General features: G+C 40.4%; 1 protein-coding gene across 1 annotated transcript in view; it reads left to right on the top strand.

Moving 5' to 3' along the window:
• Nucleotides 1-25,031, top strand: part of LOC145394361 (uncharacterized) — a 156,143-nt gene that overhangs the window by 20,835 nt on the left and 110,277 nt on the right. The window contains exon 2 of the mRNA XM_080268235.1: nucleotides 20,233-20,381. Coding sequence (XP_080124361.1) covers nucleotides 20,233-20,381 — 149 coding nt within the window. The remainder of the gene's footprint in view (nucleotides 1-20,232; nucleotides 20,382-25,031) is intronic.

Genomic DNA, 25,031 nt, shown 5'->3' with positions numbered 1-25,031 from the left:
CATAAAGATTACCACCACAACTACCACAACTACCACCATTACTAACACGAATACCGACTCTCATATGCTCTCTCCTACGTTTTCACACACACACACACACACACACACACACACACACACACACACACACCTTTAAATTACATATCCTACACAAATTCCACTGTATGATATAACTAGTCTCTCTCTCTCTCTCTCTCTCTCTCTTTTATAGCCCTCCTTTCCCCTCACCCTCTTCCTCTTTCTCAAGATTTCTCTCTCCCTTCCTCCTATTCTCAATTCTTTCCTCCTCCTCCTCTTATTTTGCTTCTTCCTCTTCCTCGTCCTCGTCGTATCTTTATCTCTCTGTCTTCTTGATTTTTTTTCTCCTCTGTCCATTCTCTCTCTCTCTCTCTCCCCCCCCCTCTCTCTCTCCAGTTCAAGAGGTACCTTAAATACGATAAGACTACCTGTTTTAAAACCTAGCTTTCAGAGAGAGAGAGAGAGAGAGAGAGAATGTTTATTATAACTGTAACAGTAATACAATAATAATAATATAATAAAAAATAGTAATAATAATAAAACAGGAGGAGGAGGAGGAGGAGGAAAGAAAAAATGCGAAAGGGAGAGGGAGGAGAGAGAATGTAAGAAAAAACTGGAGGAGAGAGAATGTAAGAAAAAACTGGAGGAGAGAGAAAAAATGGAAGGGAGAGGGAGGAAATGTGAAGAGAATAAAGAAAGTGAGAGAGGGAGAGGGAGGGACTGAGAGAAAGTGAGAGAGGGAGGGAGTCTGTAAAAAAAAAAAAAAAAAAGGGCGATTTGGATGTAAAAAACCTGAGAGAGAGAGAGAGAGAAAGAAAGAGAGAGAGAGAGAGAGAGAGAGAGAGAGAAAGAGACTGTGGTGGTGGTGGTAGTGGTGGTGGTGACGATGATGATGATGATGATGATGAGAGTACGACGCATTTTCGGCATTTACTGTAAACATCAACTAGCATCATCATCATCATCTTTTCTTGTTTTTCTTCTCCTCCTCCTCCTCCTCCTCTTCTTCTTCCTCTTCTTATTCCTCTTCCTCTTCTTCAAAACGACCGTCATCATCATCATCATCATCATCATCATTTTCACGCCTTGATTTTATAGTAAGGAGAAAGGAATGGAGGAAGAGAGAAGGAAGAAAGGAGAAGGAAGGAAGGATGGAAGGAAGGAAGGAAGGAGGGAGGGAGATAAATGAATGAATGAGTGAATGTGTATATGGATGGATGGATGGATGGACGGACGGACGAATGAATGAATGAATGAATGAATGAATAAATGAATGAATGAATGAATGGACAGATGTGTGAATGAAAGAATGAATGAATGAATGAATGGATGGATGGATGAACGAATGAGTGAATGAATGAATGAACTGATGAAGCGAGGGAACAGAGGGAGGACTGAAAGCTGGTGAATAACTGAATGAATGAATAAAGGATGAGGATGAGGTGGAGTCACATGAGAGAGTGAGATATGAAGGAAGGTGAGAAGGAAGAAAGGAGACAATGAAGGGAGGCAAGATGAATTAAGGATGAGACAAGGAAGAAAGAAGGATATGGAGAAATGGAAGGAAGAAAGGAGGGAAAGACGAGAGAAGGAAGGAAGGAAGGAAGGAAAGAAAGATGAAGGAAGGAAGAAGAATGAAAGAACAGAGGAGGAAGGAAATGAAGAAAAACTACGAGAAAAAATTAAAAAAAAACAAAATGAGAGAGAGAGAGAGAGAGAGAGAGAGAGAGAGAGAGAGAGAGAGAGGAAGAAATAAGACTAGTGAAATATATATGTGACAAGACGCAGGACTAGGAGGTGGAGGAGGAGGAGTAGGAGGAGGAGGAAGAGGAGGAGGAGGAGGAGGAGGAGGAGGAGGAGGAGGGGAATAAAAAAATCACACAAACCTCCCTACTTTCTTCCTCCTCCATCTCCTCCTCCCCCCCTCCTCTTCCTGCCTACTTTATGATCCATCAGGTGAGCAGTGATGGAGAGTGATTTCCTCTCTCTCTCACTCTCTCTCTCTCTCTCCATATACTTCCCTCTTTTCTCCATCCTTCCTACCTCCCTCCTACCCTTCCTCCCTTCCTTCTTTGTCTCCCTCCTTCCTTCCTCCATTTCCCAACTTCCTCCTCCCTCTCTTTTTCCTCCTCCTCCAGTTTCTCACAGTACTGGTTTTTCTCTCCTTTTCTCTCTTCCAAATGTATCTTCCTTGACCCCTCCTCTCTCTCTCTCTCTCTCTCTCTCTCTCTCTCTCTCTCTCTCTCTCTCTCTCTCTCTCTCTCTACCCCAAAGCATCTTCCCTCCACAAAATATTCAGGACCAAGACTATCACGAATACTAATGAGAGAAAGAGAGAGAGAGAGAAATACTAGTGTGTGTGTGTGTGTGTGTGTGTGTGTGTGTGTGTGTGTGTGTGTGTGTGTGTGTGTGTGTGTGTGTGTGTGTGTGTGTGTGTGTGAGAGAGAGAGAGAGGAACACCCCAATTTTCTCACACTTACAATTTCTCTCTCTCAAATTACCTCAAAATTTCTTCTAAGTTGGTAGGTAGGTAGGCAGGTAGGTAGGCAGGTAGGTAGGTAGGTAGGTAGGCAGATAGGTAGGTAGGTAGGTAGGTAGGTAAGTAAGTAGTTAAGTAGAGAGATGGACAGTAATTGACACTGACTGACGTACGGGTGGATGGATGGATGGATGGATGGAGAGATAGATATATAAATAAGTAGACAGACAGATAGATAGACACTAATGGATGGATGGATGGACAGACAGATGTACAGATATGAGACAGATGGGGATGGATGGATTGTTGGATGGATTGATATACATTGATAAGTAGAGAGATAGACTGATAGATAATGATGGACGGATAGATGGATGGATGGATGGATGGAAAGACAGACGGACAGAGACAGACACAGATATAGGTAGAAGGAAAAAGGAAGAAAGGAAGGAAGGAAAGTAGGAAGGAGGGAATGTGGGATGCAAAATGGTAGGAAGGACAGTAGGAAGGAGAGTGGAAAGAAAAACGAAGGAAGGGAAGGAATGATGGAAAGGAAGGAAGGAAGGAAAGTAGGAAGGAAGGAGTGTGGAGAGAAACAAGGAGGAAGGAAGGAACGATAGACAGACGGAAGGAAGGAAGGAAGGAAGGAGAGAAAGGAAGGAAGATTACAGTGCAAATATCAACTGTAACTCAACCTTGTAAAATATAAACCACATTTCATTTTTAGGTTTTAGGCAGAATATCGAGAATCAGGGACGAATATTCTCTCTCCATTATAACTAGGACATGGCGCTAGTCACGAAGAAGTGCTATGGAGAGGATGTTGAGATTTCGTGATATAAAACTGGAAGAAAAGGTGTAAAATGCAGAATAAATGGCAAAGGTTAAGATGCTAAGGCGACACCACCGCCAATCAGATTATGACTAGCAGCTAAAAGTTCTTCCCTCCCTCCCTCCTTCCTTCCATCGTTCTTTCCTTCCTCCCTCCGTCCCTTCCTTCCTTCCTGTCTCCCTCCGTCCCTTCCTCCCTTCCTTCTAAAAACTCGTCACTTTATCGCTACAGTCATTTTTGTCACGTGTCAATCTCGTCACCCATCCTTCCTTCCCTCCATCCCTCCCTCCCTCCGTCCCTTCCATCCGTCCTTCCTTCCTTCCTTCTTCCGTCCCTTCCTTCCTTTTAAAAACTCGTCACTTTATCGTTAGTCATTTTTGTCACGTGTTAATCTCGTCAACCATCCTCCCTCCCTCCCTCCTTCTCTCCCTCCATCCTTCCCTCCCTCCTTCCTTCCTTCCTTCCTTCCTCCTTATATATTTAACAGGTTGCAAAGTAAAAAATTTGGGGGGCCGCAAAGTGTGAATTTTGGAAGACTGGGTACTGAATATATAAATGTCCAGCTGGCGAGAGAGAGAGAGAGAGAGAGAGAGAGAGAGAGAGAGAGAGAGAGAGAGAGAGAGAAACGAAGATAGGAAGAAAGGAAAGAAGAAAGGAAGACAGGAAGGATGGATGAAAGGAAGGAACGAAGAGGGAAGGAAAAATTACGGAAAACAAGAAAATGAGTGGAAAGAAGGAAGAAAGGATGGAAGAAAGAAGGAAGGAAGGAAAGGAAAGAATAGGGGAGAGAGGGACGGTATGAAGGAAGGAAAGACAACAAATAGAAAGGAAGGAAGGACGGAAGGAACAAAAGAAGGAAGGAAGGAAGGAGGGAAGGAAGGAAAGAAAAGAATAGGGGAGAGAGGGAAGGTAAAGGAGTAAGAAAGACAAAACAAACAGAAAGGAAGGAAGGAAGGAAGGAAGGGAGGGAGGAGGGACAAGAAAATAAGGAGGTAAAAAGGAGGCAGTACGTGGAGGTGCGTGTGAGAGAGAAAATGGTTATCTGACTCTACTTAATCCACCCTCTCTCTCTCTCTCTCTCTCTCATCGTTATTTCTATCCTCTCATTCTCTCCAGTTTCTCTCTCTCTCTCCCTCCCTCCCTCCCCCCCTCTCTCTCTCTCTCTCTCTCTCTACTCTCTCTCTGTCAGTCCACCCTCATAACCTGCCACGGCCACACACCACCTGCTGCCTGAGAGAGAGAGAGAGAGAGAGAGAGAGAGAGAGAGAGAGAGAGAGAGAGAGAGAGAAGCAGCAGCGAAAAAAGGGAGTGAGAGAGGGGGCGAGAGGGGGAAAGAGAAAAAAATTGAATAGCCGGAAGAGAAAAAGTTAAAGAAGGAAGGAAGAAAGAAAGAAAGAAAGAAAGAAAGAAAGAAAGAAAGGAAGGAAGGAAGGAAGGAAAGAAGGAAGGAAGGAAGGAAGGAAAGAAAGAAGGAAGGAAAGAAAGAAGGAAGGAAGGAAAGAAAGAAGGAAGGAAGGAAAGAAAGAAAGAAAGAAAGAAAGAAGGAAGGAAAAGAAAGGAAGAAACAAATGAACGATGGAAGAAAGGCAGGAAGGAAGGAAGGAAGGAGGAAACGAAGGAAGGAAGGAAGGAAAAAAGTAAATTGCTTATGAGAAACTCTTTTACATGAGCCAGAAATTAATGGAATAAAGAGAGCAGATTAATAATTTTGAAAGAGAGAGAGAGAGAGAGAGAGAGAGAGAGAGAGAGAGAATACAAATATACTCTTAAAATATATATCTATCCATTTATCTATCTACCTACCTATCTATCTATCATCTGTCCGACTATATGTATGTCCACTCTTCAATCCGTCTATCTATCCATCCATCAATCTATTTATCATCTATCTATCTTTTCGTCCATCCCTCTATCTAACCCATCCATCTATCAATCAATCTATCTACCATCTATCTCTCCTTTCGCCAGTCCATCTATCTTCCCATCCATCTATCTATTTATCTATCCAAGCCATCTACATACGACTTAATAATAAATGGGATAACTAAATAATTCTTTACATTTAACATTTATTCCCCCTCGTGGGCAGTGCTGGACTAAGAGTATAAAAATAGCTAAGATTCAGTTATTAAAGTCTTTGGGGTTATTCTCTCTCTCTCTCTCTCTCTTTTAATTGTCTATTTTATCAATATATCTGTTTAAATCTCAGTTACTAGAATCTTTGGGGATATTCTGTGTGTGTGTGTGTGTGTGTGTGTGTGTGTGTGTGAACTTATATAACTATCAATTAAGCAACGTACCCACCTGTCTGTCTATCTATCTATCTATCAATCTGTCTATAATAAGGTAAACTCTTTTGATATCTGCTTGGAAATTATAAAACCTCTCTCTCTCTCTCTCTCTCTCTCTCTCTCTCTCTCTCTCACCCACACACAAAAAAAGTCTTCCCTATCGCTCAGAGCCGACGCCTGGGGCAAAGAAAATGGGGATCGTTCTTGTAATCTTTCAACGTACGGTTTATTAAGAGAGAGAGAGAGAGAGAGAGAGAGTCTTGCCACTTAAATGAGCCTAGCGCTTCGTAAGGAAGGAAGAGGAAAGAAGCAAGAGGAGGGGAGGATGGGAATGGAGGAAGGAAAAGAGGGTGGAAGGAGGGAAGGAAGGAAGGAAGGAGGGGAGGAAGGAAAAGAGGGTGGAAGGAGGGAGGGAGGGAGGGAGGGAGGGAAGGAGGGAGGGAGGGAGGGAGGGAGGGAGGGAGGGAGGGAGGGAAGGAAGGAAGGAGAAAGCATGACAAGAGGGAGACAAGGAAGAAGGTGGACAAAGAAATAAAAGGAAGGAAGGAAGGGTGGAATTAAGAAGGAAAGAAATAAAAAACGTAAGAAGGAAGGAAGGTGGCAGGGAGGGAAGGAAAGGGATGTAAAAATAATGGTTGTGTGTGTGTGTGTGTGTGTGTGTGTGTGTGTGTGTGTGTGTGTGTGTGTGTGTGTGTAAGAGAGAGAGAGAGAGAGAGAGAGAGAGAGAGAGAGAGAGAAATATGATATGTGTAGTATCTGTCAATATGCATAAGTTCATTACGGCTCTTTGTCACATCTTAATAGCATTTCCTCTCTCTCTCTCTCTCTCTCTCTCTCTTTAGTTTAATTCTTTTTATTATTTTATCTCACTTCTCTATATTTTTGCATCATTCCTTTACTCTCTCTCTTTCTCTCTCTCACTCACTGCTTAATTAATTTTTCCTCCTCTCCCGTACTTTTCCTTTCCTATTCTCTCTCTCTCTTTACGGATCGTCTTTAGCTAAATTTACTTGTATGATCTATCTATCTATCTAACCATCTATCAGTTTATCTACCTGTGTCTGTCTATCCATTTATCTCAGTATGTATCTGTCTATTCATCCATCCATCAAGCTATGTGTCCATCTATCTATCAGTCTGTCTATCTATCTATTAGTCCGTGTATATCCTATTCATCTATTTAACTCTCAATGCATTTACCTCTGTATCTATCTATGTATCTATCTGTATCTACCTGTATGTATCTATTTATCTTTCTACCTACCTATCTATCTATATCTATCAAATCTAACCCGTAATTAATTCTTCCCCTATTAATGTAATAAATTTCTTTTTTATAAACAGGATTCTTTATTCAGCTTGGGATTCTTATTTACTTATTGATTTATTTATTACCTCCGCCAAGGGGGTTATGTTTTCACCCCTGTCCGTTTGCTTGCTTGTCTGTTGGTTGGTTTGTGAGCAAGGTTATACAAAAACTACGGGACGGATTTTCACCAAACTTGGTAGAGGAATGGGCCTTGGCACAGAATAGACTCCATTAAATTTTGGTGCGGATCCGGAGAAAGGTGCGGATCCAGGATTTTTTTTTTTTTTTTTTTTTTTTTTTTTTTTTTTTAACATTGCGAGATAGGACGTTTGTCGACATTTTCGTAATTTTTTTCAGTGAGTACCGTATGGATCTTTTCCGTCAAGATCCATGCAACTTATAGGGTTATGAGTGTGATACTGGATTAGACTTGACTAATTTAAAAGGAACTGCATGTTGGGCCTTGGCGGAGGTATGTGCTCTACTGAGTGCCATTCTAGTTTATTTATTTATTGACTGAAAGTGGAAGGGTGGGGATACAGAATTTAACAGTCTCTTTACATAATGATGATGATGATATAATAATAATAATAATAATAATAATAATAATAATAATCCATCCATCCATCCATCATCCAATCCTACATTGCCCCATGAGGAGCGTAGGAGCCCGGGGTTAGGCGGTTGGTCCCGACATTTAAGATGAGAGTGACCAGCCTCACTCATCCCTGAGTGGCATTACACGAGCAATAAAAAACCCCAACCACCCCTTGGATATAAACCTTCACCGGCTCAATCCGATTGGAGCGCAATAATTACCCACTAAACCACCAGGCGCCAAAATCTGGTCATATGGTTACCACCCAGCGTAGTAAATGGTTTCCTGGTGCACAGGAAACTATTTGGCTTGTCACTCAGTGTAGAGTCACCCACAGGCTGAAGGATGTGGAAAGAATGAAGGAAAGAGAGACAGAAGAGGGAGTGTAAAGTCACCCGTAGGCAGAAGGACAAGGAAAGAATGAAGAAAAGAAAGACAGAAGAGAATGGAAGGAAAGAAGGATGGAGAGTAAAGAGCAGACACCCGAGAGCAGCACTACATCGAGTGAGTGGATGGTTAGCGCCCTCACCTACCACAAAATAATAATAATAATAATAATAACAATAAAATAATAACAGTACCACTAATAATATCAACAAAATAATAATAATAATAATAATAATAATAAAAGTAATAATAATAATAATAATAAATAATAATAATAATAATAATAATAATAATAATAATAACAATAATAATAATAATAATAATAACAATAATAATAATAATCACAATAATGATAATAACAATAATAATAATAATAATAACAACTCGCATTTCATCTTCATACACGTTAAAATTATTCTGAGCAATTAATAATTAAATTAAATCATTTTTGAGAATATATCAGCATTTGTTCAACTGTCGCCTCTCTCTCTCTCTCTCCATGCCTGCCTACGTATCTATCAACGTACCTAAGAATACATATATCTATTTATCTATCAATCCATCTATATCTACCCATACATCTATCGCCCTTCCAATCTATCTGCTTACCACCCTCTATCTATCTATCTATCTATCTGTATCTGTCCATCTATATAATATCAATTTATCTACCTGTCGATCTATTTACCTATACAACATCTTTCCATCCACCCATCTATCTATCTATCTATCTGAGATGTTATAAGCAGGCCGTAACTTCAAGGGGAAAGAAATAAAAATATAGATAATCAATATTTGGTGAAAGTTTGCTGCGGTGCTCTCTCTCTCTCTCTCTCTCGTTCATCTATTTTTCTCCTTCCACATTCTTGCGTCTTCTCCCTTCCATCTCTCTCTCTCTCTCTCTCTCTCTCTCTCTCTCTCTCTGTTTCCCTCCGTTCATCCATTTTTCGTACTCCTTCTTCACCATCATTCTCTCTGTCTGTCTGTCTGTCTGTCTGTCTCTCTCTCTCTCTCTCTCTCTCTCTCTCTGTTTCCCTCCGTTCATCCATTTTTCGTACTCCTTCTTCACCATCATTCTCTCTGTCTGTCTGTCTGTCTGTCTGTCTCTCTCTCTCTCTCTCTCTCTCTCTCTCTGTTTCCCTCCGTTCATCCATTTTTCGTACTCCTTCTTCACCATCATTCTCTCTGTCTGTCTGTCTGTCTCCGTCTCTCTCTCTCTCTCTCTCTTTCAGTCTCACCATTAACGGATATCTTGGTAAATCCAGCATGAATAATGATCTGAGAGAGAGAGAGAGAGAGAGAGAGACTGATAAAAAGCGGTTAGTGTGTGTGTGTGTGTGTGTGTGTGTGTGTGTGTGTGTGTGTGTGTGTGTGTGTGTGCAGTAAATATACACATGAATATTAAAATGAATGTAAACGAAACAGAATGCAATATACTGATCTATCTATCTATCTACTTATCTATATCTATCAATGTACGGATCTATCTAATCTATCAACCAATCTATCTATCTACCTATTTACCAATCTACGTATCCATCTATCTATCTACTCATATCATCCAGTTGGAGCCTTAAGCCGCTAAACCACCAGGCGCCTTTTGGTGATATGGTTACCACCCAGCGTTGTACATAATATCCTGGGTGACAGTAAAGTCTTTGCAGCACTATATCGGGTGAGTGGATGGTACCTTCCCCTACCCAGCACAGGATATACTGATACTTACATACAATAATAATTCTCTCTCTCTCTCTCTCTCTCTCTCTCTCTCTCTCTCTCCTTGCAAACTTCTGAAATGCTGGGGTGGTGGGTGTCGGTGTGTTTGTGTGTTTGTTTGTTTGTCTTCGTGTCTGCGTGCGTTTGTGTGTGTTTGCGTTGCGCTCAGGGTTGTCCAGGTGTGTGTGTGTGTGTGTGTGTGTGTGTGTGTGTGTGTGTGTGTGTGTGTGTGTGTGTGTGTGTGTGTGATAGGTATACAGACGCAAAGACAGACAAATAGATACATACATACATACATACACAGATACATACATACATACATACAGACAGACAGACAGATAGATACACCACATCGATAGACAGGCAGACACCGAGAGCACGGGTAAGGGAGTGAAATATTGAGTGACAGGCGGTGAGAGAAAGTGAGAAAGTGAGATAGTGAGAGAGAGTGTGCCTTCAATATCATAAAACTAGTGCACAGTATCATAAAAATAGCCCTAATGTGAGAGAGAGAGAGAGAGAGAGAGAGAGAGAGAGAGAGAGAGAGAGAGAGAGAGAGAGAGAGAGATTGTGGGTATTCCGGATTATGAAGGAAGGTCTTTCTCATTTTCAGTTACTCCTTCCTTCACTCTCTTCCTTCTTTTCTTCCTTCCTTCCTTCCTTCTTTTATTTTTCTTCCTTCTTCTCTTCATGTCTTTGTCCTTCCTCAATTTCTTCCTTCATTTCGCCAATCCTTCCCTCCTTCCTTCACACACACACACACACACACACCAGGACTATATCACGGCCATTTTTATGATACTTTGCGCCAGTTCATTATACTTGAGTTCTCTCTCTCTCTCTCTCTCTCCCTCTCTCTCTCTCCTTTCATCTTCACCCCTCTCTCCACCCTTCCATCCAGTCAACCATGAACTTAGCCTTCTCTATCCATCCATCCATCTATCTATCTATCTATCTATCCTGTTCGTCTGTTTGTCTACACGTAAATTTATCTATATCTTACCATCTATCTATCTATCTATCGCTCCCTCTTGTCTTACCTCCATCCATCAATCCACATACACATTAATCTATCCATCCATTCATTTATCTATCCACTTATCCGCCTTTCTATCTATCAATCTATTCGTATCTATCTATCTATCAATATATCCAATCGTGATGCCCCGTTAGGAATAAAAAGATAAAGATTAATGAGAGAGAGAGAGAGAGAGAGAGTAAACAGACCTTAAAGTCCTTTGTATACTAGTGATTCTCTCTCTCTCTCTCTCTCTCTCATCCAAGCCCTTCGTCTCCCTCCTTCAAGTTTACCTCTCCAATCTCACTTTCTCACTTTTCTTATTCTCTCTTTTTTTTCTTTCCCTTCTCTCTCCTACACTCCCTTACACACACACACACACACACACACACACACCCTCCCTCTCTCTCTCTCTCTCTCTCTCTCTCTCTCTTTCTCTCTGCTTGTTTATAAAAAGGTACGAAGGGAGAAAGAGAGAGAGGGGAAGGAAAGATGAAAGGACGGACAAGATGCGAGAGAGAGAGAGAGAGAGAGAGAGAGAGAGAGAGAGAGAAAGAGAGAGAGAGAGTTAAAATGACAGGATTTTTACTAGTGTTTTTCTGCTTATGTGTGTCTGTGTGGGTGAGATAGGAGGAGGGAAGGAACACACACACACACACACACACACACACACACACACACACACACACACACATTTATTTATCTATCAAGCATGTCTATTTTTTTTTTAATACAGGATAATCAAGTTTCTTATAATTTCCTTAAGAACTCCAAAAGCTTTTATGGAATTTAAATATAACTCTCTCTCCCTCTCTCTCTCTCTCTCTCTCTCTCGATTAAAAAAATAAAAACTCGTAAGGAAATGTTTTGGGGAACAGACGTGTGTTTCAGTTATAATTATTATTATTATTTTATATGATGACGATGATGATGATGATGATGATGATGATGATGATATTATTATTATTATTACTTATTATTATTACTACTACTACTACTATTACCACTACTACCACCACTCCTACCACTACCGCCAGACGATTTAATTCAGGTCACAATATCGCAGTTTCTGTCACAGGGATCTCTAACTCCTTTCAGCTCAGTTGATGGCCAAGTGTAGTCAGACTGGAAGGCAGATTTGACTAGTAACCAAGGAGACTCATTCCAACCTCATAACTAAGGGTCATCATATTTCATCCAAAGACGACTTTGTAATAAAAAAAAAATCGACTTACAGATAGACATTTTACGACGGAAAAAATGAAAATAAAAATATAAAAAATGAATGTTGTAAAATGCCAAAAACGTCAATGGCAGACCTGCCCTATTTGTTGAGAGAGAGAGAGAGAGAAAGAGAGAGAGAGAGAGACTAATATAGTACTTGACCCCTCGGCCTATTTTATATTGATACGTTCTCTCTCTCTCTCTCTCTCTCTCTCTCACACACACACACACACACACACACACACACATTTCACTCAGTCCACCACACTCCCACCACCCCAAACCCCTCTCTCTCTCTCTCTCTCTCTCTCTCTCTCTCTCTCGGTAGTCCCAGTCATATATTTTAGCTGTTCTGACCTGTCCAGATATTTCATCCTATCCTGCCCTGCCCTGCCCTGCCTTGCCCTGCCCTGCCCTGCCCTGCCCTACCCAACCCAACCCAAGCCAACCCTACCCTAACCTACCCAACACAACCCAACCCTACCTTACCCTAACCTGTCCTACCCTACCTTACCCTAACCTGTCCTAACCTGTCCTACCCTACCCTACCCTACCCTACCCTAACCTGTCCTACCCTACCCTACCCTCCTCTCCCCTACCATGCCTTTTTTTTTATACAAATTTTGGGGAGGGCAGACACACAGTGGAACTAATGACGAAGGGACGAAAACACAGAAGAGGAAATGTTGAGGTGTGTGTGTGGTGTAAGTAGGTAGATAGATAGATGGAGATAATAGACAGATAGACAGGTAGTGACTAATGGATGGATGGATTCAGACATATATACAGACAGACGGATTGACAGATAGATAGAAATAGATCCATTTTCCCACCCACCCACCCATCCATCCATCTACCTACCTAACTATCTATCTATCTATCTACTGCCTGACGCCTTAATCCCGCAAAGGGTGACCACAAAACAAATCGCCTTCACGTCGCCCTGTCATTTGGCTGTTCTCCCTCCAAGTCACACTACCCGTTTTCATCCCTCCACCTCATCCTCGGTCTCCCCCTCCCCTACTCCACCTCACCCACAAACTCCTAGTCAGTCTCTATTTTTACCCATCAGTTAAAAATCCTCTACGCTGAATGAAACCGTTTAGTAGTAGCAGTAGGAGTAGTTGTAGCAGTAGTAGTAGTGGTGGTGGTGGTGGTGGTGGTGGTGGTGGTGGCGGCAGTTGTAGTAGTAGTAGTATAAATAGTAGTGGTGGATGTGGTGGTGGTGGATGTGGTGGTGGTGGATGTGGTGGTGGTGGTGGTGGTGGTGGTGGTGGTGGTGGTAGTAGCAGTAGCAGTAGTAGTAGTAGTAGTAGTAGTAGTAGTAGTAGTAGTAGTAGTTGTTGTTGTTGTTGTTGTTGTTGTTGTTGATGATGTAGCAGTAGTAGTACTATTACTACTAATGATGATGATGATGATGATGATAATAATAACAGTAATATTCATCATCATCATCAACAACATCACAGTAAAGAAGAAATTCAAAAGAAGGGAGCAAGTAAAGCCTCAGTAAGCATCTTCAATATGTCTACCACGAGAAAAATAAACTAAAAATATAAAAGAAGGCAGAAGTTAAAAAATACAGACAATATTAGTGTAAAAATTGTCAAGGTTAATTTTCCAGCCGCTATAATGAAACTTAAGCTGGTGAGAGAGAGGGGAGTTTTTTTTTTTATTATTTTTATCAATTAGAAGGGATACAAGCAGCCGACCTGACCTTGACCTTGTCCTTGACCTTATGGCTGGCTGGGTCATGGACGGGAGGAGGAGGGGAGGTAGAAGTGGAGACACAGGGGGAGGAAAAGGAAGAGGAGGAAGTAGGAGAGGGAAGAGAGGGAAAACGAAGGCGGAAGGGAGGGAAAGAGGGAGTGAGAGAGCGAGATGGAGGGAAGAATGGCAAGGTATACACGATAAGAGCTACAGACAGATCACACACACACACACACAAGTATTGAGAGAGAGAGAGAGAGAGAGAGAGAGAGAGAGAGAGACAGACAGACAGACAGACAGACAGAGAGAGGCACACCAACAAATATGCAAAGTATTTTCCCCCCTCCCTCTCTCTCTCTCTCTCTCTCTCTCTCTCACACACACACACACACACACACACAAAATATCTTACCCGTCATATGTAGAGGTCATTAAAAAATATGTACCGGTATGTATTTCACTAATTAACCTTTTCCTCACCTTTTTCGACAGGTGTGGAGCCAGGAGATATGAAGCAACACCCTCACTACCTCCCCCTCCCCTCCCTCCTCTCCCCTCTCCCCCTCCTCCTCCCCTCCCTCCCTCTTCTCCTTCTCCTCCTTCCAATCTCCTTCGCTCGGGATGCAGCGTCTGGTAAGTTAATTTAAAGTTTATTTTTTTGTCCACACACACACACACACACACACACACACACACACACACACACACACACACACACATACATACATACATCCACACACATTCATCCGCAGAGAGAGAGAGAGACACTCCCTATAAAATGCTTACATTATCCTGAATTACTCTTTATTTCTGCCATTATATATAAAACTAAACGGACGTAAAAAAAAAAAAAAAAAAACCTACATGCACAGAGATCAGCCAGCCTTGTCGAAGCAAATATGGCCTACACACACCGTTTTCTTTCCAATTTCTACTTTTACGTTTTCTTCCTTTTCTTTCCTTTTCCATTTATTTTTATATATTATTTTCCCTTTTTTCCACTTCCATTTTTCCTTTTCTATTTTCTTTCCCATTTCCATTTTTTCTTTTCCTATCTATCTATCTATTGCCAGACGCCTCAATCCCGTTTGGGGTGGCCACAAACAAATCGCCTCCAAGTCGCCCTGTCCCCCGCCATTTCACTGCCCTGTTCCCAACTATATTGTTTTCTCTTTTCCCTTTCTTTTCTATTCCCTTTTTCTTCCCTCTCTTATCTTTTTTCCTTTTTCTTCTTTCGTTTTCCTTTCTTCTGATATTCTTGTGCCATTCTTAGCAAGCCTCAAAACACCAGGAAGGAATATCGATGAAGACCAAGTTGGAATTTGCACAGGGGGATAACATAAAAAAATAAAATAAAAAAACAGTAGCTTAACAGAAAAGATTTACCCTGACTACACAGAAATGGGAGAAGGAAAATGCAGAAAAAAACAAAAAAAAGATGTCCAAGTGATCCAGGGGCGAATATTCAGTGGCATTTAAGCTCAGCACCTTTTCCTCCGCGATTTATTTGGTCTACTGCAACTTCTCCTTTGTATGTAATTTTGTTTAAACACTAAAAAATAATTTAAATCACGAACATGCAATAGGGAACAGAAGTGCAGTGTATAGATTATATACTACCTTGATAATACTGTGTTGTTTACATTTTAAAAATTAACGTACGTGCTACATAGACTCCAAAGCCACTTATAAACGGAATATGTAGTGAAGAAATAAGGAAACTGGGAAAAAAGGCGAGAATATTCCCTTAAAGATACACACTGATAAATAAATAGCACTTACCTCCAAAATCGGCATAGAGGAGTTCCCGCTAACTTCCTCACCATCTTGATATTGAGAAAATCCAACTCATTCAACTTTCCCCGGGGCTTCTCTCATCCTCATCAAACACTCCACGCCTCTCTTGTAACACTGACATCATCTGAGCGTCCCTGAGAAGAGGAAAATCCGTGAAAACTTCGAAAAATCTTGAGGTAAACACAAACACACGCAAGGACTGAGGGACCACAGCTGATAGTTGTCAGTACGTTTTCTTTGTATCTTTACGCATAAGAGAAAACTGATTAAATATGGATAACTATAGTAAAAAATTTGGTTTACTCATTCTTGCTTTTTGATAATATTTTTGAGTTGTGACTAGTAAATGTATCCTGAAGCAAAATGTAAATGCATAAAGGACAAAAAAAATAGTTTATAAATAGAATGAGGCGATATGTAGCTATAATAATAATAATAATAAATAATACAAGTGGAAGAATTGTTAAAATGTATGCAATTTTTTCTCAGGTTTTAAGATTTCATTTCAAAAAGTTTCCTTAACATAGCCAGTCCTAATCTAATCTACCTCGAAATGGTAAAACTATCATTTATCTATCAATGTATCAATCAATCTAGCTTTCTATTTATTAAGCTACCGTATCTATCAATATCTATTTCTATCAATCAATCTAGCTATCTATCAATCTATCAACCAATCTAGCTTTCTATTTATTAACCTACCGTATCTATCAATATCTATTTCTATCAATCAATCTAGCTAGCTATCAATCAATCTAGCTATCTCTTAATCAATCTATCAATCAATCTAGCAATCTCAACCTATCTGTTTATCAATTTAGCTATCAGTCAACCTACTTATCAATCTAGCTATCTCTTTATCAATCTATCAATCTATTTGGCTATATGTTTATCAATCAATTTATCTAGCTACCGGTATCTATTTATCAATCTACCTAACAATTTATCAATCTATCAACCTATCTATCTATGTAACTATCAACCCATCTATTTATCAACCTACCTATCTATTTATCAATCTATCAATCAGCCTACCAACCAGTCAGTCTATTCCCCCCCCTCTCTCTCTCTCTCTCTCTCAACACCCACCTCTTCAAACCACCTACTAAAGCTATCTCACAATTTAACATCCCATTCGAGAGCTATTTTTAAAACCATTTTCTCACACTTATGATTTCTAGCTTTTTTCTTTCATCGGGCGCCATGGTGACCAAAAAAGTCGGATTTTTAATATTGGTACTAAATTGAATATCAAAGGGACCGTATTACTCGAGAGAGAGAGAGAGAGAGAGAGAGAGAGAGAGAGAGAGAGAGAGAGGAACACTGATAAGAAAGGAAGAGAACACGGTATGTCAAAAATTGATGATGTAAGGAAGGAAGGAGGGAAGAATGAGAGAACACGGAAGGAAGGAAGGAAAAGAGAAAACGTAGGGAAAAGGAAAGGAAGGAAGGAAGGAAGGATGAAGGAAGGGAAGGGAAGGGAAGGGAAGAAGGAAGGAAGGAAGGAAGGGAAGGGAAGGAAAGGAAAGGAAAGGAAAGGAAGGGAAGGGAAGGGAAGGGAAGGGATGGGAAGGGAAGGAAGGAATGGAAAGAAGGAAAGAAAAGGAAAGGAAAGGAAAGGAAGGAATGGAAGGAAAGGAAAGGAAAGGAAAGGAAAGGAAGGGCAGGAAAGGGAAGGGGAGGGGAGGGGAGGGGAGGGGAGGGGAGGGAAGGAAGGAAGGAAGGAAGGAAGGAAGGAAGGAAGGAAGGAAGGAAGGAAGGAAGGAAGGGAAGGGAAGGGAAGGGAAGGAAGGAAGGAAATGAGGTAAAGAAAGAAAGAAGGATGAATAAATAACGAAAAGAGAAGAAACTAATATCTTAAGGGGATAGAGAGAGAGAGAGAGAGAGAGAGAGAGAGAGAGAGAGAGAGAGAGAGAGAGAGAGAGAGAGAGAGAGAGAGAGAGGGAGAGAGAGAAATGGCTGTCTGACATTGAGATACAGTGAACAGACAGAAACATACACACAATAATGCCACACACACACACACACACACACACACACACACACACACACACACACACACACAAGCTAGAACTCACACACCTCAAGACACACGTACACATCCGCTCACTTTGTTCTCTCTCTCTCTCTCACTAGTAACCAAGGAGCACATTTACACCTCGCTCACACACCTGCCACATCTGCATATCATCAGAACACAATTACACACATCGCGCCCACCCTAATTGTAGCTTTGAGGTGTGTGTGTGTGTGTGTGTGTGTGTGTGTGTGTGTGTGTGTGTGTGTGTGTGTGTGTGTGTGTGTGTGTCTACCCCCCCTTTCACACACTCTCTCTCTCTCTCTCAAAAGCGTCTATCAGTCAAATACTCTACCCTACTCATCCCCCTCCCTTCTCAGTACCACCCCCTATTCCGCCTCTTCAAACCCCTCTATTAACCCTTCAAGCCCCTCCAGGACACCCCTCCCCTTACCCCAGAACCCCCCCTACTGCCCCCCTACCAACCCCTCTTTCCCTCTCTCCCCTCACCTACCCGTAACAACCGTCAATCAGCTATTTAACACTTCCTGGTCTGTTTCCCTCCACACGTCTCATTCCCATCTCTTCAACTTCCTCTTATAAATCCTCCAACCTCACCAGCCACCCCTCCAATCCCTCTCTCCTAATCCCTCCTTTCCCTCTCCTAATCCCTCAAATCCTTCTCCTAATCCCTCCTTTCCCTCTCTTAATCCCTCCAATCCCTCTCCTATCTCTTCAATCCCTCTAATCCTCTCCTATCTCTTCAATCCCTCTAATCCCTCTCCTATCTCTTCAGTCCCTCTCCCAATTCCTCCAATCCCTCGCCTAATCCCTCCAATCCCTCTCTCAAATCTCTCTCCTAATCCCTCTCCCAATTCCTCCAATCCCTCTCCTAATCCATCCCTCCAATCCCTCTCCTAATCCCTCTATTAGTCCCCTCCAATCCCAGGTGAACCATAAATTACATAAATCTATTTTTTTATAATAATTTTCCCCACAGAACAGAAATAAATCTCTCATTTTTATATAATTCTTCCCATAAAACACAAATAAATCTTTTCATATCATTTCCCCCATTAAAAAAAAAAATCATATTATTCTCCCCCATAAAACACCAATAAATATCGTTTTTATATCGTTTTTCCCAACAAAACAGAAATAAATCTCTTTTTATTATATCATTTTCCCCATAAAACATAAATAAATCTCTTTTTTATATATTTTTCCCCATTAAACAAATTTTTTCATATCATTTTTCCCATAAAACACAAATACATCTTTTTTGTATCATATTCCCCATAAAACGTAAATAAATCTATTTTCTAGATAATTTTTTCCAATAAAACAAATAATTTTTTACACTTTTTCACCATAAAACACAAATAAATCTCCCTTTTATCTTTTTATCTTTTTTTTTCTTTAGATCTACCTCTTTCATCTCACTTTTCTCGCTTTTATCTCATTTTTCTAGCTTTTATCTATTTTTTTTCTGGCTTTTATCTCATTTTTCGAGCTTTTATATCATTTTTCTCACCTTTCTCATTTATCTCGCTTTTATTTAATTTTCTCGCTCTTCTCATTTTTCTTGCTATTATCTCATTTTCTCACTTTTACCTCATTTTTCTCCCTTTTTTCATTTTTTCTTCAGATCTATCTCTTTTATCTCATTTTTCTCGCTCTTCTCTCATTTTTCTCGTTTTCATCTCACTTTTTCTCCCTTTTTATTTTACTTCAGATCTATCTCTTCTATTTTTACTTCAGATCTATCTCTTGTATCTAATTTTTCTCGCTTTCATCTCATTTTTCTCCGTTTTATCTCATTTCTTTCTTCAAATCTATCTTACCTAATTTTTCTCGCTTTTATCTCACTTTTACCTCATTTTTCTACCTCTTAGCTCACTTTTATCTCATTTTTCTCATTTTTATCTCATTTTTCTCTCTTTTATCTCATTTTTCTCGCTTTTATCTCACTTTTCTCAATTTCATCTCACTTTTCTTTTTTTCTTTTTTACTTCACATCTATCTCTTCTATCTAATTTTTCTCGCTTTCATCTCATTCCCCCCCCTTTATCTCACTTTTTTCGCTCTTATCTCATTTTACTCCCTTTTATATCACTTTTCTCCCTTTTTATCTCGTTTTCTCTTCAGATCTGTCGCTTTCATCTCATTTTTCTGGCATTTATCTAACTTCTTTCTATCTCATTTTTCTCCCAATCTCATATTTCTCATTTTTATTTTTTCTCATTTTTCTCGCTTTTATCTCACTTTTCTCCCTTTTTTATCTCATTTTTCTCCCAATCTCATTTTTCTCACTTTTATCTCAGTTTTCTCTTTTATCTCATTTTTCTCACTTTTATCTCATTTTTATTTTTTCTCATTTTTCTCTTTTATCTCACTTTTCTCCCTTTCATCTAATTTTTCTTTTATCTCATTTTTCTCCCAACCTCAATTTTCTCACTTTTATCTCAGTTTTCTCACTTTTATCTCATTTTTCTCACTTTTATCTCATTTTTATTTTTTCTCATTTTTCTCGCTTTTATCTCTTTTTTCTCACTTTTATCTCACTTCTATTTTTTCTCATTTTTCTCGATTTTATCTCACTTTGCTCCCTTTTTATCTCATTTTTCTCCCCTTTATCTCATTTTTCTCCCAATCTCATTTTTCTCACTTTTATCTCGGTTTTCTCACTTTTATCTCATTTTTCTCACTTTTATCTCTATTATTTTTTCTCATTTTTCTCACTTTTATCTCATTTTTCTCACTTTTATCTCATTTTTATATTTTCTCATTTTTCTCACTTTTTTCCATTTTATCTCTATTCTTTTTTCCCCGCCAGACCTCCCGGCACACAAACGCCAATCGGTGCAGTACTCCACGCTGGTCGGCCCTTCTTTCCTGAACACGTCAGCGCAGAGCCACGTCCACGCCCGCGTTGGACAGACAGCCTTCCTCACCTGCCTCGTCCGAAACCTCCACAACCATACCGTGAGTCAGGGGATGCGTGAGTCAGGGGATGCGTGAGTCGTGTGCGTGGGTCAGGGGATGGAGGAGTGATCTGCGTGGGTCAGGGTGTGGAGGAGTGATTTGCGTGAGTCAGGGGATGGAGGAGTGATTTGCGTGAGTCAGGGGATGGGTGAGTCGTGTGCGTGAGTCAGGGGATGGGTGAGTCGTGTGCGTGAGTCAGGGGATGGGTGAGTTGTGTGCGTGAGTCAGGGGATGGATGAGTCGTGTGCGTGAGTCAGGGGATGGGTGAGTCGTGTGCGTGAGTCAGGGGATGGGTGAGTCGTGTGCGTGAGTCAGTTGGTTTACGATTTTTTAGGTTTAATGTATGTATGTATGTATGTATGTATGTATCTGTGTATGCAAACCAAATATTTCATGTAGACTTCAGCAGATTTATAACTACCACATATTGTAGGGTTTGTGTGGGTGTGGGAAGGAGTAAATAGATTCGTGTATACCAACGGAGGTCAAGGTCACGAAACAAGGTCAAAATTCGAGCGCTGCGTTGCTGTGTTCTCTGTGACCTGTCCTGATCGAGTCTCTGCAGTTACTTTTTCAATTCCCTTTTCATGAGTAATTTTTTTCATATACTTGCTGTTATGGAGAAAAAAAAAAAAAATCCATAACCTCCTACACACACACACACACACACACACACACACACACACACACACCTGGTGGCTCGGTAGATACGGCACTCGACTCCCAATGCAAGTGATCCGAGTTGGAGTCCCGCTCAGACCAGGCTAATTGGGTGGGTGAGGTGAGCCCTCACCTGCCAAGTGTAGCTCAAGGCGCGCTGTGACGGACGACCAGCGAGGGTCAGAAACTCAGCGGGGTAAGGATTAGGCGGTCTGTCCCCTTGTGCCTACGCCTCACTCCAGCCTGGATGAGGCTTGGCAGTGTGTCGATGCTACTCAGGAGCAGCCAGGGTCAGCATGTTGACACCCTTAGGTTTGGATATTAGATTAAGAGCCTATGTATTTTCAGCCACTCGCTGCAATGAATAAATAAATCGAAAATTATCATTATTATTATCATTATTATTACACACACACACACACACACACACACACACACACACACACACAAACCGACATACGCACAACATTTATGCACCCTTGCACCCACCTAGTCTCTTTCTCTCTCTCTGTATGTATGTGTGTGTGTATAAGCATGTATGTATGGATGGATGTATATATAAATGTTGTCTCTCTCTCTCTCTCTCTCTCTCTCTCTCTCTTTATTAAATATATATATCTATATATATATATATATCTATATCTATATCTATATCTATATATATATATATCTATATATCTATATATATATATATATATATATATATATATATATATATATATATATATATATATATATATTTGTGTGCGTGTATAAAATATATATGAATGTATATATGTTTGCGCTCTCTCTCTCTCTCTCTCTCTCTCTCCATCTATCTATCTATATCTCTCCACACACAAAGCAATACCCAGCTGTAAACTCCACAGTGAACGTCCAGAATTAATAATAAAATCATTGTGAGTATACGAGGAAACAGTGTATGCCCAGCTATTGTTATTGCTATTGTTGACATCAAGGAAGTTTATATATATCAGGGCCGCTGGGGAGAGGGTATTGTGTATTTTGGTCTGTTCTTTAATTTTGTCTTTTGCTTGCTACTCTTGTTTTTGTTTTCCAATCTTGCTTGTATTTTTTATGTCAGGGAAGTTGGAGATCCGATTATTCTGGTCTTCTGTTGGTTAATCTTAGCTTTTATTTGCTACCCTTGTTTTTGTTTTCCAATCTTGCTGTTATTATTTCGTATTAATTTCTTTTGTTTATAGCTACTGTTGAAATCAAGGAAGTTATATTACAGCTTCTGGGGGGAGGGTATTGTTTATTTTTGTCTTGTTTTATTCTGTCTTTTATTTGCTACTCTTACTTTTGTTTTGATCCGAATTTACTAAAACTTGGTAAAATAATGGAAGGTCAGCCAAGAGAACAACAGGTCAAAGGTTATATAGGTCAACTTAAACAGCTTTTATTCGATTTAGTCCAAACTTGGTGGAGTGGTTGAGGGTCAGGCAAGGACGAAGGGAACCGAACTTTATTTTAGAACCAGCCAATGCAGTTAATGTCGCAAATGGTGGGGAACACTATTGATTTTAGTCCTTTATTACATACACTTGAGTTTTATTGGCTACTCTTGCTGTTTCTTATGATTTAGGAAAGTGACGCCTTCGCGTGATGGCACCGATATAAGCAAATTTTCACCAAACAACTGTCTTTTCTTGAATTACTTTTGTTTTGATTCACAACCTTTCGCATTTTTCTTCTTAACTCTGCTATTACTGATCAACTGCCTTTATCAAAATGCCACTGATTTCTGTAATTCTTCTTCATTATTATTGTTATTATTATTATTATTATTATTATTATTATTAACGTTGTTTTCATTAATCTTCCATTTATTAAAAATTTTCTCATCAATTATCCTTTCATTTCTTAATATTTTCTTTCACGTATTTACAAATCCATTTATTAATTAAGATTTACTTAACAAACTAATTTTTATTAATACACGATTTTATTTATTCACAAATTCACAAACCATTCTATTTATCATTAAGCCTTTGTTTAAAAATATACCTTTCTTTTACGAATAAGGATGTTAACTGAGATGGATGCTGTAAGAAAGAGATGGGCAGAGTATTTTGAAAGATTGTTAAATGTAGAGGAGAAAAGGGTGGCTGAGATTGTGGCGGATGGAAGAGTGCAAGGAATAAATGTGTTGGGAGAGTTGAATGATTCTTTGATCACGAAGGAGGAAGTGGAGAAGGCAGTAAAGGAGATGAAAACAGGGAAAGCTGCAGGTATGGATAGGTGTGCTGTGGAATGCCTGAAGGGTGGTGGAGTGACTATTGTTGACTGGTTAGTAAGATTGTTGAATGTGTGCTTTGTGAAAGGTATGGTGCCAATTGACTGGGCAAGTGCTTGTGTGGTCCCGTTGTACAAAGGCAAGGGTGATAAGTATGAATGTACTAGCTTTAGGGGTATAAATCTGTTGAGTGTTGTAGGTAAGGTGTATGACAGTGTTAATTATGAGAGTTAGAGAGGGTACAGAGGGGCTGATTGGTGATGAGCAGTGTGGCTTTAGGAGAGGGAGGGGATGCGAGGATCAGGTGTTTGCTGTGAGGCAGTGTGTGAAAAGTATTTAGCGAAAGGCAAGGATGTGATTTGGACATTCATGGATTTAGAGAAAGCGTATGATAGAATTGATAGGGAGGCTTTGTGGACTGTTTTAAGATTGTATGGACTTGATGGTAGGTTACTAAAAGGGGTGAAAAGTTTTTACGTAAATAGTAGAGCGTGTGTAAGAGTGGGAAATGCTGTGAGTGATTGGTTCCTGCGAGAGTGGGGCTGCGACAGAGATGTGTGATGTCACCTTGGTTGTTTAATATTTATATGGATGGTGTTGTAAGGGAGGAGAATGCAAGAGTTTTAGGTGGAGGTCTGAGTCTGGTGAATGTTGATGGTGGAGAGTGGAATCTGAAGCAGCTGCTGTTTGCAGATGATACTGCACTGGTGGCTGATTCAGAGGAGAGATTGAGACAGTTGGTAGAGGAGTTTGGAAGGGTGTGTGAAAGGAGGAAATTGAAAGTAAATGAGAATAAGAATAAAGTGATGAAGTGTAAGAGGTTGGTAGATGGTAGGGGGATGATATAGTTTTGAATGGTGAGTTGCTTGAGGAGGTAGAGTGTTTTAAATATTTAGGGTCACATGTTGCTGTGGATGGAAGAATAGATGCAGAAGTGAAGTTTAGAATGAATGAAGTAGTTACGGTGCTGGGAGGAATGAAAAAAGTGTTTAGATGTCGTTCGCTTAGAATGGATGTAAAGAGAAGGCTGTATGGGGTGTTGTGGTACCAACTGCGTTATATGGGGCTGAAACATGGAATACGGGTGTAGCAGAGAGGAAAAGTTTGAATGTAATGGAGATGAGGTGTCTGAGGAGTATGTGTGGAGTGACGCGTATGGATCGAGTGCGAAATGATGAAGTGCGAAGAACTGGAATTGTTCGGGAGATGGCTGGTAGAGTTGAGCAGAGGGTGTTGCGATGGTTTGGGCATATGGAGAGAATGGATAATGAGCAATTGGTGAAAAAGATAACTAGATCTGATGTGAGAGGTGTAAGGCTGAGAAGGAGACCACGAATAGGATGGATGGACAGTGTGAATAGAGCGTTGGATGCGAGAGGGATGTCTGTTGAGCAAGGAAGAGTGGCTGTGCGTGACAGAAATAAATGGAGAGAAATTGTGAATGAATAAATGATGACACAGCCCTGAGGGGATATTCTCCTGCATTTGGTCTGATTAACTAGTCAGGTCAGGTGCGGGTAAGGGGATGGGTCTATTATGATGTGGCAAGGGTAAACCAGCTCTGCTGTCGGGCCCAGCTGCGGATGTCACTGATTGCACTGCGCAGTTGACCCTTGTGCAGTGTGGTGCGGTGAGGATCTGTCCGTTCTCCCCTTTGGGGCTAAGATGCGAATGAATGTGTTTGAATGGATGAGTAAATGGGGAGTGTGTCGTCCTGTCTCGGTTACCTCCCTTTCCTTGGGGGAAGCAGC

The sequence above is a fragment of the Coenobita brevimanus genome, chromosome 27 (assembly GCF_032717465.1).
Source record: "Coenobita brevimanus isolate Jiangsu-jjx chromosome 27, ASM3271746v2, whole genome shotgun sequence".
Taxonomy (NCBI): Eukaryota; Metazoa; Arthropoda; class Malacostraca; order Decapoda; family Coenobitidae; genus Coenobita; species Coenobita brevimanus.
The sequence above is the reverse complement of the archived record's forward strand: the minus strand, read 5'-3'. Positions and strand labels throughout refer to the sequence as shown.